The following is a 19827-nucleotide window of genomic DNA, read 5'->3' on the forward strand; positions in this document are numbered from 1 at the left end:
GGGATCTAGCCAGGGCGGGCACGCACAAGCGGGGCGCTAGGCGCCCCGATCCTGCGGGACCCCGCAATGCGCCGGCGCTGAGGCACCCCACGCGGGGCCTGGCCCGCACCCCCCCCAGCGCCACGCCGAGCAGCCGCGCCGCCCCCGGGAATCCCAGACCGCCCACGCCGCCCTCGGCCGCCTCCCGCTGCCGCCACGGCCACGCCCCCCGGAGGGCGGGGCGGGCGCGCTGCACTCAGTTCCTTCGCACCCTCCCGAAGCAGACGCAGCTCGGGCGGGCGGCAGGCGGGCGGCGTGCTCGCTGCCGCGGATCCCCGTGCGCGTCCTCAGCCCGTCCCCCGCGGCTCCTCACCGCCCCTGGGCGGCAGCGTGCATGGCCCGGCTCGGAGGTGGCGATGGAGGAGGTGGGGCCGATGGGTGGGTACTGCTCCCTCTTCCTCCTCCTCCTCTTATTCTCCTCCCCTCTGTCCCTCTCAGTCTTTCCCTCGTCTCTTCTGCCGTCTACGGAGCATCTCGCTTCGCGCAGCGGCCGCCGCTGCCGCTGCTTCGGGAACAAAGGAGGGAAGCGGCGGCGGCGGTGCTGCCAGCTTCGCGTCCCCCGGTCCCTCTCCTGCCCCGGCTGCCGCGGCGCTTTCTCCGACACCCGCTGCGGGGTTTCTGGCCCCCGCCGAGAGCAGGTAGGTGAGGGGGGCTGGGCTGGGCTCCCCAGGGCCCTCACGGCAGCGAGGGGTGCTCGGGCCTCCCCGCGGGCGATCCCGCCGCTCTCTGCCTCTGCCAGCGGCCTCCTGCCGGCTGGTCCGCGGCGCGGGGCCAGGCCGGGGGCCGGGCCGGCGCAGAGCTGTGCCCGGCCGGCGGCGAGGCTGTGCGGTTTCCCTGACTGGCGGTGGTGAGTCCGTGGGAGCCGGCAGCGGCACGGGGCCTGGCGGCGGCCGGCCCGGGCGTGACTCAGGGGTTTGTGAGGAGCGGCTCGGCCCCGCCGCCCCGGCTGGGCACCTCCGGCCGCCGTAACTGCTCCTTGGCCCCGCAGCCTCTGGGTCTTTTGTGTTCCGGTGTCCTCGGCGGAGGAGGCGGGGAGGCGGGGGGGTAGCGGGGTAGCAATTAAACCGCGCTGCGGGCGCTTGGCAGTGGCTCCGCTTTTGTCTCGCTCGCCCATCCGGGCTTCACCCTTCTCGGGAAGTGCCCGGTGTCGATTCGTACTCTCCGTATCGACCCCTCCGGCCCAGTTTCCCCGAGAGTGGCCGTGCAGGGGCGAGCGGCCCGAACCGCCTCGGTCAACTCCCCTTGCGCTTTGTTTCTGTGTTTCTCTTGTTTAACTGTGGTCCCTCTCCCAGAGGAGGATGATGAGGTAAGTTAGTATTTAGGCCAGCAAGCCCATCGCTGACGCAGTTCCCGGGGTTTATGGTTGATTTCAGTGCACGCTGGGGCCTTTATTTCCGCCGTTATACTGAAATGCGGGACCGCTGCGCGGCCAGGAGCTGCGTTGTGCCCGCCGCCTCGGGGGCGGAAGGGCGGCTGAGCTGCAGGGCCCGGGACGCCGGCAGGATACACGCTGCCCCCCACACCCCGACCTTCGCTGGTAACGGCGAGGGTGAGCGGCCTGAGTTGCTGCTGGACTTAACACGCGGAATAAAAGCTCTCATTGTGTTGGGAGGTCCCGGGGCCAAGCAGGAGCACCCCTGAGGTGAAGACCGGCTCCTGTTGGTGGCAGAACGAAGACTTCTTTTTTTTTTTTTTTTTTTTAAATCATAATCTTTTCTTCTCTTCCGGAAGAGGAACAGTTGGGTTTAACCACCCACCGCCGGGATGATGGGGCGCGTTTGCGAAGCGGTGGCGGCCCGCTGGGCCCCGAGCACACCCCGCCGTCCTCCGCGCTGCGAGCCGCCGGCGGCGATGGCAGCGGGAGATGACGGGCCGGTGATGCTGCATTTTCCGGATTGGATTTCCGCACCCCCGTGCAAGGGAAGGGTGATCGGCTGCCGTCTCCTGCGGCGGGCCGCCGGGGCCCGGTGGGTCGCGCCGGAGCCGGCGGCCTGCGGGAGATATAAATAGGGGCTGACTTCAGCGTGCCGGCGGAGCGGGCCGTCACGTCGCAGCCGTCTGACAGGCGGAAGCGCGGGCGCTCGCCCATGTGACCGGCCGGGGCGGCGCGGCCGGGGGGCTGATCGCCGGGACAGCGGCACCGAGCTGGTGCGGGGGGGCTTAGCAGGCTGCCGGTGCGCGAGGGCTGGCCAGGGTGGTGCAGGGCGGCGGTGGGCGCTTTCAGGAGAAACAAGGCTGGCACCTGGGTCACCTTGCAGAGCCTGGCAAAGTGCGACTTACCAGGCATGGGGTGACAACGACATGAGCTTTGAAATAGGGGTGTGCGTTACAAGTAGTGGGAGAATGTGCTGATAAAGGAGCCGTGGAGACTGATTTGTAGCAGGCTAATACCAGCATTAGCACCTAAAGCTAGATTTAGTAAGTGGTGAAACGTGTTTGCAGCACGCTCATTGGGAAGTGGAGCTAGTCGGTTGAGATTGGTGGTGGCGGTGTGTGATAGCACTTTGAGCTTAGCTGCTAAATAAAGGGGCAGAAGTATGGTCTTTATTTGTATTGCATGGGCATAGGCCTACACGACAAGATGACAAGATTTTGGTTTTTTTAGATTTCTCTAGGTGGGTCATGGTTTCTTCTGACTTCCTTGACTGCTGTGCATAGCTGTAAAACTATCACAGTAAGCGTGAAGCTGTTTTGTAGGCCTGGAAAGAAACAATTTATATCTGGAAGGTGTTGTAAAGGCATGAATAATACAAGTATTTATACCTGGAAAATTAGGTCCTGGGACCACCAGCAGACGAGCAGATGAATTTTGCTGGTTTACTTTCCCCTGCTCTTCTAACTCTTGGAGATTTAGTTTAGCTAGACAAAGGCATCTGTCAGTTGCAGTTGTCAAACTAGTGGAACGTAAATGCACTACTTGCAGTGTGGGATTCCTCAATTAAAAGAAGTATTTGTCTATACACTGTAATGAATTTGCTTCTGGTGTTTTTGACTTATGAGCATCAGCAGTGAAATATCTCTTAATGTGACTGTTCTTGAATAGAAAGACAGGAATCTAGAGGTTACACTAAAATGTCTCCAGGTGCCATGTACAGTGGTTCTACTAAATTTAAATTTTGGGAGGGCAAGCACAGTATTATTAGTGCCCTCAATTTGTAGCAGATTGCTTGATTACTGTGTTCCAGTTTTATTGCCTTTGGGAATCAAGGATTTGGTTGCTGCTCACTCTTTCTACTAACCTTGCTTTGCAGAGGTTAACTGGTAATGAAGGTGAAGTATTTTTACTCCTGACTTCTGCAGTTCATGGCAAAGAGTTAGCATTGTCTGCCTGTCAGAGGTTCAGAAGGCTTGCTGTAACTTTATTAAGACAAAGAATTTAACTGGTGCTTTTTTTATATATTTAGGCTGTGTAATGGAACATATTTAAGCTTAAAGTTGTTAATTTTATTTCTCTTGGAAGAGTAGGACCTAGTCTAAACTTATTATTTCAGAAATGCTCTTTAGGTTCTTGGTTGAAGGGCCTGTTGTACACATGTTCTTGCCAGTTGGTACTCAGTATCAGGTTTCATAAACAATTTAAGCAATGTTCATGGTCTTGTTTTGGAAACTCCTTCTAAAGATAGGAATACGGACTTTAAATGGCTGGTGCCAGTACTTCAGAGATTTTTATTGTTCTGTTTAATAAATGTATTGTGAGAGTAGGAACTGCTAATAGTGGAATTAGCATCAAAATGATGCAAAATCAATGTTACTGGAAAAGTGGGGCTCTTCTGGAGTTGGGGGGGAAATAAGCTGTTATTTGCCAGAACTTTTTAATAGATAAGAAATTGGTCTTGCTTATTCTGCATATCGCTATTAGTGCTCAGAGGATGGTGATAAAGGACTTTTTTGGCTGTCAGAATTTAATTTGGTCATAACCTGCACATGCAGCTCAGTACTCAACAAGTACATTGTTTCTTAGTATTGGTGTGATGATGCTTTCTTCTCTTAAAGGTTCGTAACTATGTTATTCAGCAATACAATTGCACTATTGAATGGTATATTAACATCCATATAACCCTCTTTAAGAATACTGGTATCATTTTTGGGTGCAGGGTGAGCAGACATACTTTAATTCTATAACCCATAATTGATTTTGGTGACATGCCAGCTCCTAATGCAGTTCTTGGTTTTATTTACAGCATTGAAATGACTCAGGAGACAAACCAGACCCCAGGGCCCATGCTGTGTAGTACGGGATGTGGATTTTATGGAAATCCTAGGACAAATGGGATGTGTTCTGTTTGCTACAAAGAGCATCTTCAGCGACAGCAGAACAGTGGTAGAATCAGTCCAATGGGTAAGGTTGTCTGTGGCTTTTTTGTTTTTCTTACTTTTAAAATATACAGAAGATGATGAGGAATCCCAGAACACTTTTCAGGAGAACTTCTGAAAGCTGTGTACTAAAACAATATCAAGAAGGAGAATACTACTTTAAATTACTACAAAGATAAAAATTTAAGTGTAATGTGTACTGCTACACTTGGCATTCAGCCATAACTTGCTTTGCCAGTTAGCCTCTTCTGTTAGCACAGATTTGTAGAATATTTGTATTTTGTTTGTAAACAGTGTAGCCTGTCTTAAAGGAAGAAGTAATATGCAGCAGCAGTGAAGATGGTGTGCAGACAGTTCGTAGCTGTATATGAAACTACTTGACTAGCATATATTCTACAGTTTGTTCATAACTAATTTGTTAAACTCCTCTTACATAGGAACAGCCAGTGGTTCAAACAGTCCTACCTCAGATGCTGCATCTGTACAGAGAGCAGAGACTAGCTTAAACAACTGTGAAGGTGCTGCTGGGAGCACATCTGAAAAATCAAGGTAAGATGAAGGTATGACTTCGAGGTTTGAGTGAGCTGGAGTGTACTGCAGCCTGAAGGCCTGCAGCAATCCTGCCTTAGTGCAGTGAGTTTCTGCAGAGGAAGAAAGGACGGTCTGTTAGACAGGGGTTTATGAATCTGTGTAAATGAAAACTGATTAAAATATGTGGGGTTGACTGCTACATTTAAAAGAATGTTTCTGATTCATCTGAAGAAATACTTGCTACAGGTTTGCCTGTTTTCTTCTAGAGTAACTAAAATGGAGTAAAAGATGTGTTTTGAAGATAATAGAAGCAGAGGACAGGAACATGTATCAGTAGTAATTGGATAGGTGGCTTATTAATAGATCTGGACAGTTTAAGCTTTTATTATGAATGCAAAACTAATGTAAATTTTGTGTTTCATTGTACTTAAACAGAAACGTGCCTGTTGCCGCTTTGCCTGTAACGCAGCAAATGACAGAAATGAGCATCTCAAGAGAGGAAAAAGTAACACCAAAAAGTGAGACTGAGCCAGGTATGTTTGCAGAGTAACACTGGGTTCAACTGTTGGTGTAACAGAAGCTGATGGTTTGTTTACTTTCTAAGCAGGCATCTCCAGTTGCAGTGTTGGAACTGTTAAGATGATTAAGTACTTTTTTTGAGTACTCTTCAGAGAATCAAGAAAAAGGATAGTGGCAAGGTAGAGTTTTAAGAGGCATGTTCAATGTTAGTGAAAATACTGTCACCTGTGAGGGTGGTTTTGGTTCCCAAATCTTTCTTTTTTAAGAGTAAGGCATGCTAAAACCGCATTTCAGCAAGGCGTTTGGTTCTGAAGTCAAAATGTTAAGATTTGTGTGTGCTGTTTAGCAGTACAAATCCTGCTGACTCATGACAGTCAGAATGGCTTGTTGCATGTGGAGAATGGAATTCTTCATAAATTACTTTTTACAGAGGAGTGAGGCTGTGGGGGAAGGGAATACTGGTATAAAAATACTAACGAAAGCTGTTTAGGATTCTTGAACTAACTGAGTAATCAGTTGATATAACCAAAGCATTGTTCTGCAGGCGCGGGATACTTGTGGCCTTCATTGCTGGGTTTGAATTGTCAAATGAAAAGTTTTATTCTTGTACTGGAAGTTAGCAGCTGTAGTAGTTAGTGCAAACTGTTTCTTGGAGGGAGGTGGGGAGGCCAGTAAGTGAATTCATATCAATTTGTTCAAATGGATGTCTTGGCACACTTATTCCATGCTTATATTCACACTTTTTAAATTTAACAGTTATAAAACACAAAAAGCTTATGTTTAGTATGAAGCTGATTTTTAGTGTGAAGTCTCTTCACTCAAGTTGAAGATAAATGTATTTTTTCAGTTTTGAAATCAGTGAAATTAAAATTGTAGGAGGTGCTACTCAGCCCTGTATAAAAGTGATTTTTATCTAGGTATATTTTTGCCAGCAAAGACTGCTTTAACACCTGAATGTAATTGCTCAGTATTTGTACAGAGGATTTTACCATTTACAAGAAGCCCTACAAGACTTACATGATAAGTCAAGATTCTGTGACATGGATTAAAGTACAGTTATACAATATATTAGACTTTCTATTATGTATAGACTGAGAAGATATTTTTGCAGCTATTAACTTCCTGTAACTGATGTCTTCTGAAGAGGCTTTCTGTACATAAATGAGAAATAATTTAGACTTTGCTACAATACTCATAAACCCATCTCGCCATGTTATGAATTCCTACTTGAAATGTGGCAAGCAGGAGAGAGGAATACATGAAATGGTAGTGGTAGAGGTGGTGGTGAAGTAGCAGGTGGCTTTACTCTTACTAGAACTTCCAGTAGGAATTTGGCCTTTTGCCAGGTGTAAAGGACAATTTTCAGTTATTGTTGATCTGTTACGTGTTTTTCAGGTACTGTGGGTCAGCTGTATCACGGGTAGTGTCATACAGCACTGTTGATTAGAACGGGGTGAAGGAGAAACAAGAGTAGCATGTATTAATTGTAAATAACCTTGCAGGTTGAAACTAGTAAAAGCTGTCACAAGCTTTTGTAGAGATTGCTGGAAAAAATACCAGAACTTCATTGTTTTGGTAAAAAACTTGTGGAACAAAACTGCCTTCCTGAGTACATACTTGTAAATTTGTGAGACAGCCTCAATGGCAGTAATAGCAGAGTTCTATTTTAAGTATTATGATTTAAACAGATTGTAGATAGCATAGAATAATGTCCTTATATGCTGTTAGGGTTTGTTGGACATCTGAACTGTGTAGTGTTAGCTGTAGTCACTGGTACACTGATCTGTCTTGCAGGCAAAAGACTTTTTATAAAAATAGTCATGTCTGGACTAGTTGCATTTTTTCTTCTCTTCCTTTTCCCAGCAGCATTCAATATGTGTTGGTCAACCCTCTCAAGGAGGATTTGAAACAATGGTAAATAATTCACATCACCTTATAACAACAAAGCTAATACTGTCTATGAGGTGTAATCCTCTAATGCTACAGTTGTGGAGTTGCTAATGAAAACACAGCCTAGTTGTAAGCAGTCTGACCCTAGCAACTGCACCTCATAACTGTCTATTACCAAGTAACAGATCATGAACAAACAATGTAGCCTTCAAGCAAGGTAGATTGTTCTCCCCTTAATGTCTTCAACAGTATGAAGTCACCTTCTCTTCTGCCAGATTTTCATCGGCAAATGAAATTTTGGATATTTCCCTACAAGCCAAAAAGTTAAAACTAGAACTACATCTGGTGAACTGATCTATTTTTTTAGCAGTCTGTAGCATAGAATTATACTTGCTTGCTGTTGGGATTGAAGCAACTGACTTGAAGGTAGTGAAATTGAGACCAATGAAACTTAACAGGCTTAATTGTCCTGATTGTTTTGTTTTTTTGTTTTTTTCACCCTGATTTTTTTCCCTCCCCCTTCACACAGGTTGAGATTGCGGCCTGGATTCTCATTCAGAACAAATCTGGTGCTAATACAATTAATTGTATCTTAACATTTAAAGGAGGAAAGGCATGATGGATATAACTGCTCTGGTTGGCTGTAATTCACATGTCTAATGTGCTGTTTTCTTGTAACTGGTACTTTCTTAGTTCAACTTGTTTATTGCAGTTTTAGAATGGAACAGTGGCGTATATTCAGTGCAGTTGTCTGAACTGCTCATGAGTCAGAAGTATAAACTTTATGTGCAAACTCATATTCATAAGCAAGCACTATTTACAAAATACTTTTTACAGGATTTTGATAAGGTTCTACACTTAAGGATTGAATTCTAATACAGTCTTGACTGAAGTCAGAATATACCTATCACAGAAATATGATTCATAGTTGCTTTTTTGCTGTGTTAGTTGCAGGAATTAAATGCAAGACCTAGATTGCTCTGATTGCTTAACACAAGGAAAGGAGTTTGCTATCTACCAAGTTGGTGAGGCATAGTGGAGCCTGTTCCTTAAAAAACATGAGTGGGTTGGTTTTTTTAGCAGTTACTCAAATGGAAATGGAAGATCTGTAGAAGAAAAAGAATTGTATATTAGCAACATAGTTTATTTTTATCATTATATAACTGTTTTGAAAACAAGTATGTTTAAACAACTATGTTGTTTAAATTCATAGGATATTTCCAGCATTTTCTTGCACTTTTGTAGGTCATTACATTGCTGAATGCTCAGCTTCTGATCAGGTGTTTCCAGACTTAATTGATATCAACATGTGTATCAGGCTTGGAGTTTTGTTTGGGGTGTTCTTTCAGGGTTTTTAGTGGTTTGGGTTTTTTTTTAAACCCAGTAATAGCTCTGTTTTAGGGAGTAGTATAATTAGCTATCATTTTGTGAAGCCACAGCTGCAGAGCATGACTGCTTATAAAGAAAGTGAACCAGAAATTGAACTGATTATGGTATTGTATAATCTACAATGTTAAAAATACCTAAATACTGTTAACTTTATAATTCCATTCATGGTTTAGCTTACCCTTTCTGTTTCTGAGTAAATCAGCTTCAGAAGACTGCATGCAATGGTGGTTGGCTCGCGTGTCTCTTGGATTTCTACCAAACCAATATGATTAGAGTTATTTTACGGCAGTCCTGCATTCAGGTTGAGACCCTGTTATGGGTTACCCTTGCTTATATTGTAGATAAACCAGTGTGTTGCAAGTAGCACTGTGAGTAAGACGCCAAGTAAACAGCTAGCTTTGAGATGTGGTAGACTGAAGATTATATTTGTTAATCTTGTTGCAATGAGTGCCTTGTTAATCTGACTTATTTTCACGCATGACTATAGTACTTTAGGCATGTTGCTATGTATAGACAGTTCATTTGTGGCTGTTGGTAAAATTGTCTGATAAAACAATTCTGTCTTGTGTTGGAAATAATCATTTCATCTTCATGTTCCCCATGTCTGCTGTAGCTTCACCCTGGATTGAAACAATTCTGAAAGGGATCCATTAGTCTCTCCTAAGCCCTGAAGCTGTTCACCTTGCTTCAGGTGTCTGGGGACCCAACTGTTGGTTCTGTCATTGTTGGTGATAGGGCACTGTTACTTTAACAGTGGTATGCCACAGACATCAAGTCTTCATGGTGACCAAATAAACCATGTTTCTGTGATACTGAAACTGGGGTATCTTTACATTGTATTAATGTAGCAGTAAAGATACTCAATACTTTATTTAGTTGGGCATGTGGGAGATAGGTTGCATGCTGCTAAACGTTTCTATTCACTTTCTATGTTATGAAATAAAACATGATAGGAGCTTATTCTGCAGCCTTTTGTCATGGGCATCTGGGTCAACATAGCAGTTGTAGTTCACAAAGAATAAAGTTTTTATGCTCAGGAAGCCTGATAAAGCATAATAAAATTTTAACCTGGAAAGATGGATAGTATTTATGTACCAGTCCATTTTGTTAATATGCAATGTAAGGATTGTAGTTTCTAGTACAGCTTTCTACTCCATTTCTACAGAAGTGCAGTCTAATGTCTTTCTGATTACTTTTGACTTTACGTCTTTTGTTCTTGTTGTAATTTAATCTCGTTCTTAATTTTTCCATTTCTTCCATGGTGGGATTTGGTCTTAGCTTCAAGTCAGAATGCTTAAATCAGTTTTCCTTATGCTTTCAAGACTTTGCTCCACTGGTATGCTTACCACTTACAGTACAGTGAAAGTCATGCAGTTTAAGCTGTTGGGATCTTGTTTTGGTTAATTTTTATTTAGTCAGAGAAGCTTTAAAAAACCCATTGGTGTTACTTTGGTAGCCCTTTGTGGTCGCACTTTGATATAGGGAGGGTTAAAAAGTTTGCTTTATTTTCATCATGTTTTGTTCAACTGAAACAGGATTCATACCTTTCCAGTGTGAAATTTGAGGGGAAAATACTTACGGTAGGCGTGCTCTTTTGCAGCAGCTCAACTGGTTTATGTAAGAAAAACTACTGTCAGTTTTGAAAAGCCTGTTCTTAAAGTGGCTTGTAATTTTGAATGGCTGTCCCACATGGTCACTGTGGTTTAATACTTTGGGACTGGAGAAGAACTTTGTTCTCCAGTGTCCAAGACCTTTCTGTGTATGCGTTGAATAGCTTTCATGCTGTGGCATGTGGCTAACTTCTTTCATCAGTGGCCTTGCTGTTCCCACATGCCTTTTGTAAAGATGCATCTTATCTTCAGACTGCACGTGAAGTTTTCCCAAATTCGTGATGTATTGCCTATATTTATGGCTTTTTTTTCAGGTACCCAATACTAGGTTTTTATTAGTCTTTGTTATCCTAGCAGATCAGTGAGTCTTCCTTGGGCATCATGGAAATGCATCTTACAGTGCCTACAGATAAAAACAAGACCAAAACAATAGTTAAAGGCCTGCTCAGCCCGGAAAATCTCTTGCTCCTATGTTTTTCAGCCTTGTAAAAGGAGAACTGGTTTGGTAAAACTCAAGTGAAGTAAACCTGATTGGGTAACCTCTTGAGCTGAGTGTTGGGAAGGGAAATAACCAAGGTGATGGAGAGAGGTATATGCCAACAGGAACTCTGATAAAAGGGATGAAACCTGTTTTAGTGGTGAAGGGTTTGCTTCATCTGAAAGTTGTTACTGGTAACTGTAGACCTGCTTCCTCAGTAATGGTTATTTTCCAATGTTTAGCATTTTTTTCAGTCACTTGTTCCATGCTGATCATACAGCAGTCATTCAGAGACTTGGCCTAATGATTAACGCTGTGATATCTGGCATAAAATGAGTTTCCTGTATTGAGGATTGGAACTGTACTTGCCCAGTTGGATTTGACTGACATGCTAAAGGAAGCCTTTTATGACAAGCAGTTCTCAGGGTAGCGTTTGATGAATTTATATTTGCTGCTGATGTCATGCCAGAACAACTACAGTTTACGGTATTTTTCATCTTTCAGGTTGATGAAAAAGTATTTTTCTCACAGAGCTTTAAGTGAGAGGCAGGATAGGCAGCTTTGCCTCTGTCCTAGCTATTACTCAGAAGCACTTTTTTGAAGGTTTGACAAGATAAAAATGCATCATCAAGTTAAACTGGTGTAAAAGAATAGTAGAGTTCTGTATTCATGGGAAGTAATAAGTTGAACATCTTAATTTGGATTTAGGGGGCTGTGCCCCATCTTGTCTTGGGACCTTTGAGTGCCTATTAGCTCGTGTTCTGCTTTTCCTTGGAATATGTTTTAGTGGTGAGGGAAGGATCCTGTTTATCATCCCTTTCAGGAAATGTGCTGCTATAGTTTCTTAAGATACTTTTTGTCATGTTCCAGTTCCTGGCTGGGCTGCCAGTTGTCACAGCTTCTTCATGCAGAGGAGAAAGTATATCTGTAGTAGTTGGTAACATTTTCCCTTAAATGGATTTGTTTTCAGTGTCTTTGTTTTGTGATAGTGATCTACTAGGCTATCTCTGCTTTGGTGATTCCAGGGAAGTTGCTGTTTCCAGTTTTCCTTCCCTGTGGGCATGATAGGCAGTGATAAAGGTTGCTCCTCTTTTCATTTTCTCTTGGTGTGTATTGTGAATGACTTATGCATTTTCTTTTACATCTGATTGAAACAGAATGCATGCTCCCAGGGCTCATATCTGTAAGCTGGTTCTGATGCAGATGAAACTTCCCTTGACTACCTATACACCACTTGCAAAGTGTGTGAGCATTTCTGGTTCCTCTGTTTAATCTGCCATGTTTTAGGATTATAACTTCATTTTAAAACAAATTAGCAATATAGCAAATCTAAAAGGAGCTTGACCATGCTTTTTGTGAGGTGTTTAGTGATTACTTTCAAGGCCGTAGCTAGCGGCTGTTAGCCAAGGTGCATAGTATCCAGCAGGCTTATGCTCTTTGTGATATCACTGGTTTTAACCTGTTTTTTAGCCACAGGCTCTCAAACAGATTAATTGATACTAAACACTGCTTTCCTTGAGATTTAAACACAAGTTCAGAGGATTGTATCAATTCATCTAGAATGTTACTCAAGACAAAATTTTTTCTCAAAACAAAGCAGCAGAAATTACTCCAAGAAGTAGCAATAGCATCAGTGATCATGGTGCTAGTGCTGTAATAATAGTTCTATCACTCAGACCTGGCAGAAGAGCACTGAGACTGAACTTCCAAAACTTTAAGGAAAAGATCTATGCCAGGTGACAGAAATTAAAGGTGATGAAGTGATGAATGGCCTTGGTTATTTGTTAGAACTGATGCTATAATGTATAAGAAAATATTAGCAGCCATTGTTTTACTGCATGACATTTTTTAAGCACTGAAGATTCCTTATTACCTTTGAGAGCTTGTCACTTTTAAATCTTGTTTAGATTATGAAGTCCTCATTGGGGGCTGTCTTATACAGTGAATTGTGAGGCTCTTTAGGTTAGTGGTAATAGTGAGCTGGGTGTTTAGAGTACCTGTGAACATGGTAATGCGAACACAATTTTAAAAAACAAGTATAAAGGGTAAACAGAAAACCAATCAATATAACTGTTTCTTCATGTCAGGGGAAAAAAATCCTCTTTTCACAGGATACAACATTTACTGATCCAAAAGCATCTCAACTAACAAATCCTATTTGTGTGTGTAGAGTTTATTACAAATAAGTCCTTAAAGCTTACATATGCTACCTGTTCTGTAATGTGTTCTATAGTTTGTTCTATTTTAGAACAATAGGTGTCATACAGCTGGGAGTGTTCAGGAAAAATGTACCAGGAGCAGGTGTTAAGTTGTGTACAAAAACAACTCTCTCAGCTTTCCTCTGTACTAGTTTGGATATAAAGATGACATTTTAAAAGTTTCACTGAAAAAAAAAAAAAAGGTACTTTTTTAACCATCAGATTCACAGAAGGGCAAACCTTTATCCTGCAGAGAACTTAAATCAAAGCTGACTCATTTTGTCTGCAGGTGTTCATAACAGAGGCAGTTGAGGAATGACTTATTTTGAAGCTGAATGTAGTACAAAAATACAGATAGTCAGTGTGAATCTGCACTTGATTCCTTAAATTACTGGAAGTGTCAAAAACATGAGAAATCTTTAAACTGTGCGTGTCTTGTAGCTGTGTTCTGGATCTGTCACAGAATCAGTGGCTTGTTAGCTGCTGTCCTTGTGAACTGTTTTAGGCATCTTGACTTCACAAGTGTACTGGCAGAGTAATCCTTCTAAAATATGTTCGTATTAGTTATGCTCTCTGCAGGTATCCCCTCTGTTCAACAACTTTAGCCATGACAATACTGTTATTGTTTTATATTAAATCTTACTTGTTCGCATGATTTTTTAAAAATATTAAATGTGTGCTTAGAACTTCTGGAGTGCCTTCCAAATCCTTAATGCCTGTATGTGCCTGTACAGGTGTAACAAATGTCTTATATTTTCTAGCCGGTGGGACTGTGGGGAAGATCTGATTTGTTTTGTGTAGAGCCAAAAGGGAAGAACAGAGTACCTAGAAATCCCTATTCCTGATTTACATTTTCATAGACTTGCCTATGTAGTCCTCTGGACAACAAACATCAGGGTCTTTAGTAGAGGTAATTAATACACAAGAAATACATGCATGCTACTGAATAGCTAGTGAAGTCAAGAACAGGAAATCTAACCTTTACTTGCTTTACTTGCTTCAACAGTTGTTACTCAACCAAGCCCATCAGTTTCTCAGCCTAGTACTTCCCAGGATGAAGAGAGAGCCCCTGAGCTGCCCAAACCAAAGAAGAACAGATGTTTCATGTGCAGAAAGAAGGTTGGCCTTACAGGTATAAGAACACCTGTCAATTTTGAACACATTGGTATGATTAGTTGCCTCTTGCTAGATTAAACTTGGTGAAATGTCTCTACCGTTAAATTTAATTTGCTTCTTCAGGATCCCAACAAATTAGTACGGCTGTTCATCTTTCTTACTCTGTATGTCAGAGTACATGAACATACCCTGCTTGTAGTGACTAAGCCCCTAATTTACAACTTGTATATGAAGCTTCCTATTGATGTTGCTGCTTTTTCTATCTACAGGATTTGACTGCCGATGTGGAAACTTATTTTGTGGACTTCATCGTTATTCTGACAAGCATAACTGCCCATATGATTACAAAGCAGAAGCTGCAGCAAAAATCAGGAAAGAGAACCCAGTTGTGGTGGCTGAAAAAATCCAGAGAATATAAATTAACCTGCTTGTGAAAAGACTGACTTTGTTTTGTTCTTAATACATCCTAGGAAAACATGAAAGAGCAGGTGCATGGCCATTTTCCTTTGTTCTTCAAAGTTTCACTTTCAGCCTTGTCTGTCTTAATGATACTTCAGGATGTTTGGGTGTTTCTTACAGGCAGAATTGGGTAGATAACAGCCCTTGAAAATATATATGCTCTCCCCAGGATATAATTGGATGGTTAGAAACTTGCACAGGGGACAGACCCTCTAGTTAACATGTGCCAAACAGATATATGCTATCTGCACATTTGCAGCGTATCTACTGTTTGAAGTGTATTTGAATCATATCATCTTTGGCTAGTGTTAGTGCCTGTTTTGAAGAAGGGTATGTCAAAAAGGTTGGTAGTCTAATTCTATCATTTAAAATCTCATTCTCATTTTAGTTTTCACAGTCCATTGTTTTCAGCAGAATGTAAGCTATGTAGAGGGGTCCACCATGCCAGTAAGATCAGTGTTGGTGCCATATTTAAGAAAGTCACTTATCAATTATACTGAGAAAAATGGAAAAAATCAGATAAGTATAAAGGGAAAGCTATTTCATAGGTTCCCAAAGGAAACGTGAACTGGCCTGCAACAGTTGTTAGCTTTTTCTTGTATAGCTAGAAATGTTACGTAGCGCAAGCTTGACATGTTGGCTTACAAAAAAAAGTTATGTAAGTTTAGACATGCCACAGCAACTCTGTCAACTGACATGTGTCTGTCTGATGGGTAAGTTCCTGAAGTGTGGTGTCTGCTTACCTTCTGTGTGTTCGCAGTTCATAAGGGCATAATTTTTTCCTGTTTTCAGTGTAACAGTTGCACCATTCTGCATGGAAAACCATCCCCAACATGGCTGCTGTAGAATTCAGTCGTAGATGGAACCACTCTTGAAGGGTTGTTTTATTACTTCTAATTGTACTTGAGTGTAGAACTGTAGTGTTCTTGGGTGTATTGCATGGGCTGCATTATCTACAGCATTGTACAATAACAACTCTAGAAAAGGCACTATACTTCACTGATGCTTGTCTGGTAATATCACTTCTGTGTTATAATGGAAGGGGGTTTTGTGATGTATGAAACTTGTGTTTATATAAAAACAAGTACAGTTTAGACTAGTGTTGTGGTAATGCCTGTTCTCATCTGTAAATAGTTATGTATGTATACAAGGCGCTACTCCTGAACTTCTGATTTCTATTGCAGTAGTCAGTCATAGTTTTTACTTCATTACTAAAAGCATCTCGGTTTTGCTTCTAACTTCATCCTTCTGAGTTACTAGATCTGTAGACATGTACAGATAGTTCATATTTATGTACTGCACATAATCATGCTACCCAGCATCTATGCTATGTTGTATTATGTAAATAATAAAAGTAATGTACAGAAGACAGTACTTTCTTTGTGATCGTTTATTGGTTTTAGTTATTGCTGTGATCAGAAAGTGGGCTTGTAAAGTTCAAGGTGCAAAGTTAGTGTAAAATTCTTGTAGATGTTGTCTTTATGCTTAAGCTTGCCTATGTCTTCATTTCTTATTTGGATATACCAACTTCTAAAATAACTTGTGTGAGCAGCTGGAATACAGATAACTACTTGATGGCTTGACAAAAATGCCAGCAAACAGCAGCGTGCTTAAAAGGGAGCAAAGGAAGGCACTAGCAACGAACTTCAAAGGCTTTTTCTTTTGCCTACAAAACTTTTTTCCAGTGGATCTGTTACAATAGCACCAGTACACTGGCTATGCCATTCTGTCCACATCTTCATCAGCAGACCTGGGCAGAGTTATTGTCAGGGTCAGCATCCAAATATGATGTTAAATATGCCAGATTTATCCTTCCCAATAAGAAGGACAGCACATGTTGCCTTGGAGGAAGAAATCTTTACTGCTGGATTATGCATAAAAATTGGTTGTATCAGAAATGGATAATGTGCATCCCACCAGTCAGCTGCCACTCACGTGATATGTTACTACTACAGCTACTATATACATCTCCAATAAGGGAACACAGGTATGCTCTGGGACTTCATTTTCCAGGATGAATTTTATAACTTAACCATGGAATTACTTTAAAGCAGCAAAATTATCATTTTTCTGCCTTCTGTATTGTATAATCACTACTCCACTGCAGCGTAATATGCTGTTCACTTTTTCTTTTGAAGCTGAGAATGCCCTGTAACTGGACATTTGAGGAGAATGTGTCTGGGTTTGATACAGTCATGGCTACAGTGTGTAAGGACAGGTAATAGTACTGATACTGGTAGTTAATGGTTATGATGGTCTCATTCTCCCTGTTTTTTCATCTGAACAAAGGCAGTACTTGGGAAGACTTGTTGAAATAGTTGATCTGGAGGAGTGTGTGGAATGAAAAATTCATCATTGTCCTAGAAAATCATGAACTGTATCATACATAAATTGCTCACAAGTGGGGTATGAGCCTGTACTCAAATGTAAGTCTGCAAGCTCCCCTGAGCTTTGTTCTTCTAATAATCTATATAGTGTCTCTAATCATTCAGGAGCCCTCATTCTGTGGAGGCTCAGTGAACACTCAGAGGAGGGGAAGGCTGTTTAAAAAGAGCAGGTATTGACAAAGGAGGCAGGGGTAGTATTTATACTTGGGTGCGAACACTGTGGTACGTCTTCCAAGAAAGAAACATGATCAGTTCACATGACACTGATCCTTGTCTAATGTTTGGCTGTTAGACTGAGATGTTTTTAACTTACACATAAACATGCTGTTCTGGGAAGAGTCTTCCTCTGTCCCAAACAAGCATACCAGATGATGGTACAAAAAGGAACATACAAACAAATGTGTAAATAAAAGCGGCTAAAAGCTGTTTGGTAATCTTCAATCTGGGAAATACTTGCCTAGCTAGTGTTGTAACTGCAATACCATGTTCCACAGGGTCCTGTGCAAACTTACTGACAGCTGTTACTGGAATTTGGAGTACAATGATGAGCTTCCTGTGGTGTTTACAACCTGTTGCTCTAAGGCCGATGAGCTGCCAGATGACTTGGTTGTGGTGCATAAGGATGCCATGGGGTCGAGAAGCCCTGACTGTCTTTCTGATACTTAGCTCTTTGAACACGTGCTTCTGAAAGTTCATTACTCTGCCATGTGTTTTGGAAGATCAATATTCACAAGTGTAAGGCCATGTCTTAGACACTTGCTTGTATTTATCATGTCTCTTAGTCACTCAGAGAATACTTAACAAGGATTTGACTCATGCCTCTTGTCTGAGTCAAAATGCATGTTGGTTTCTTAATACTGTAGAGCTGCTGAGGAATGTAATCTGATGCATATATTTGAAGGAGGAAATGCACAGCAAATAAGGAAATTGGCTTATTTCAGGTATCCAGGTGTGTTAAGTAGCAATGATTCAGTAAGAAAAGGAACTTTGGTTTCTGTATAGGTGTGTGATGTTGTTGTTGTTGTTTGTATTAGGTTCTAAGCTAGCCAAACAATGAAAATGCATTTTATCACAAATGACTTATTACTGACTCCCTTTTTTGGAAACGCCCAGAGAAGTTGGACTGTGCTGTTACTCAGGAGACAAAAGGTCTCTGGCAATACACTTGGAAGTACCTGGATGCCATTAGAATTAATAAGTGATAAACCCAAACAGTTACATGAGGGGAACAGATAGAAAACCTGAGCTGGAAAAATAGTGCAAACTTGTGGAAACATTAAAAAATAGTCCAGGACCAAAGTTCTCTCGATGAGTGCAGTTAGGATTAGTTACCCCCACAGTGAGGTCCATACCTAACAGAGGAAAGTTTGGGTTTAAGTGCCATTTCACAGCCCTGAACTACCCCTTCATCTACCGTTAACGCTTCACTAGATTGTGCTTCAGCCTTTAAATTGCCCATTGTAGTAGTTTGGTGATGGCCCAAGAATAAACAGGGTTGGGTTTAGGGGTTCGGGTTTTTTGTTGTTTTCTGCTGGACTGAAAATGCAGATACCATTTCTGCTTGAAAGGGGACAACAGCACAACAAGACAAAGAACTGGATTTCTGACAGGTCTAAAGAATTGTATTCAGTGGAAGAAGCAAGTCTTGCTATGTGGGATGCAAGATAGTGACGTGCGGAATTACTCTATAACTCGAAAGTTATAAAGTAGGTATGTTTATTGCGCGCAGATGCACGGGGGATCGCTCCTCCACAAGCGTGCATACCCGAAGTGAGGAACCATCCTACATTTATACAATGAAATAAATGAATATTCAATTAACGCCTATACATATTCGTTACCTAAACCCCGCTTCGTATGTTAATTAGCTTATCAGTCCGTTTCCTGGAATGTGGTGGTCTTGCAGGTTTGTAGGTGATTCATGTTCTTGTGACCACCCGATCTGCTCCAGCAAGAAGCCTTAGCACTCCCTCCCTCTAGATAGCATTTGAATGTCTCCCATCTTTTCTCATTCTCTTTTAAATAGCCCCTTTGTTAGAGAAAGAAGGGCAGGCGTCTCCCCTTTGTTAGAGGAAGAGGGGCAGGCTCTCCTCAAAAACTGTAGTTGTCTCCTCAGAGCTGTGTGCCTATGTGACCAGACACCGCACCCATGACCAGTCACCATACCCACATTCCTGAGTAGACATATACAATCACAGTCGGTGTCCATCGTCCCCATTTCACACTATTTCTCCATATCAATAGCAGACTACAGGCAGCCTGTGATCAAAATGAAAATAGAGGTGTAGAACTGTTGAAGATGGCAGTATACTTACAAAACACTTGTAGCTCGACTGCTGATTTGTTACTTTGACTGTTACTTTGACTCAAGTAACTTAAGTAAGGTATCTGTATCTTTACCTCCTTGTAGTCCTAGCCTTTTTGTCCCTGCCTACAACCACTCACAGCATTTATTCCCAGGTAGCAATAAGCCTTGTTATCATAAACTGAGGTTTACTCAATAGGGAGAGAAAACAAAATAAATAGGATAACTATATCTACTTTTGCACCTGAGTACATGGATGCAGGCTAGACTATATTGTGTTATTGGTCCTGGCATAATAAGGCAGGTTAAGTCTTGCACTTAACTAACCACATGGGTCAAGTGTCTGCCTCTGCAGGTGTTTCACAGTGAGGTTGTCCATGGCCTTTGCCAAGTGAAGGCATTTCCAAACCCCCCCTTCTCCTTCCAAGGTCCCATCGGGATGCCTTTAATGCTAGATGACTACCATTGGAGTGTGGTGCTATTTATACTCCATACAGAGCTGACATTTCTCAGTTATGTTGTTGTGACTGTGGAGCAAGTTGTTTTATTTTTTTTGTTGTGCATGTATTGTAAATATGTGTAGGAAGCATGT

General features: G+C 42.2%; 1 protein-coding gene across 5 annotated transcripts; it reads left to right on the forward strand.

Annotated features, from left to right (window-relative positions):
• The first annotated feature begins 245 nt into the window (after window positions 1-245).
• ZFAND5 (zinc finger AN1-type containing 5) lies at window positions 246-15917 on the forward strand. Of its 5 annotated transcripts, none has more exons than XM_080373365.1 (6): window positions 246-417; window positions 4221-4378; window positions 4791-4902; window positions 5320-5417; window positions 13975-14100; window positions 14354-15917. In XM_080373365.1, exons 1-6 carry the CDS (start codon window positions 374-376, stop codon window positions 14500-14502), a joined length of 687 nt encoding a protein of 228 aa, XP_080229491.1. In that variant the 5' UTR covers window positions 246-373; the 3' UTR covers window positions 14503-15917. The 5 variants fall into 5 exon arrangements, with proteins under 5 accessions (XP_080229491.1, XP_080229494.1, XP_080229493.1 ...); XM_080373368.1 differs by having other exon boundaries at window positions 255-404; XM_080373367.1 differs by lacking the exon at window positions 246-417 and adding an exon at window positions 460-677.
• The last annotated feature ends 3910 nt before the right edge of the window (window positions 15918-19827 follow it).

The sequence above is a fragment of the Falco punctatus genome, assembly GCF_963210335.1.
Source record: "Falco punctatus genome assembly, chromosome: Z".
In the NCBI taxonomy this organism is placed as follows: domain Eukaryota; kingdom Metazoa; phylum Chordata; class Aves; order Falconiformes; family Falconidae; genus Falco; species Falco punctatus.

Coding starts and splice junctions, on each gene's coding strand:
- ZFAND5 (XM_080373365.1), top strand. CDS start 374: ATGGCCCGGCTCGGAGGTGGCGATGGAGGAGGTGGGGCCGATGG. Junction 418..4,220: donor GGAGGAGGTGGGGCCGATGG/GTGGGTACTGCT, acceptor TTTTATTTACAG/CATTGAAATGACTCAGGAGA. Junction 4,379..4,790: donor TGGTAGAATCAGTCCAATGG/GTAAGGTTGTCT, acceptor CCTCTTACATAG/GAACAGCCAGTGGTTCAAAC.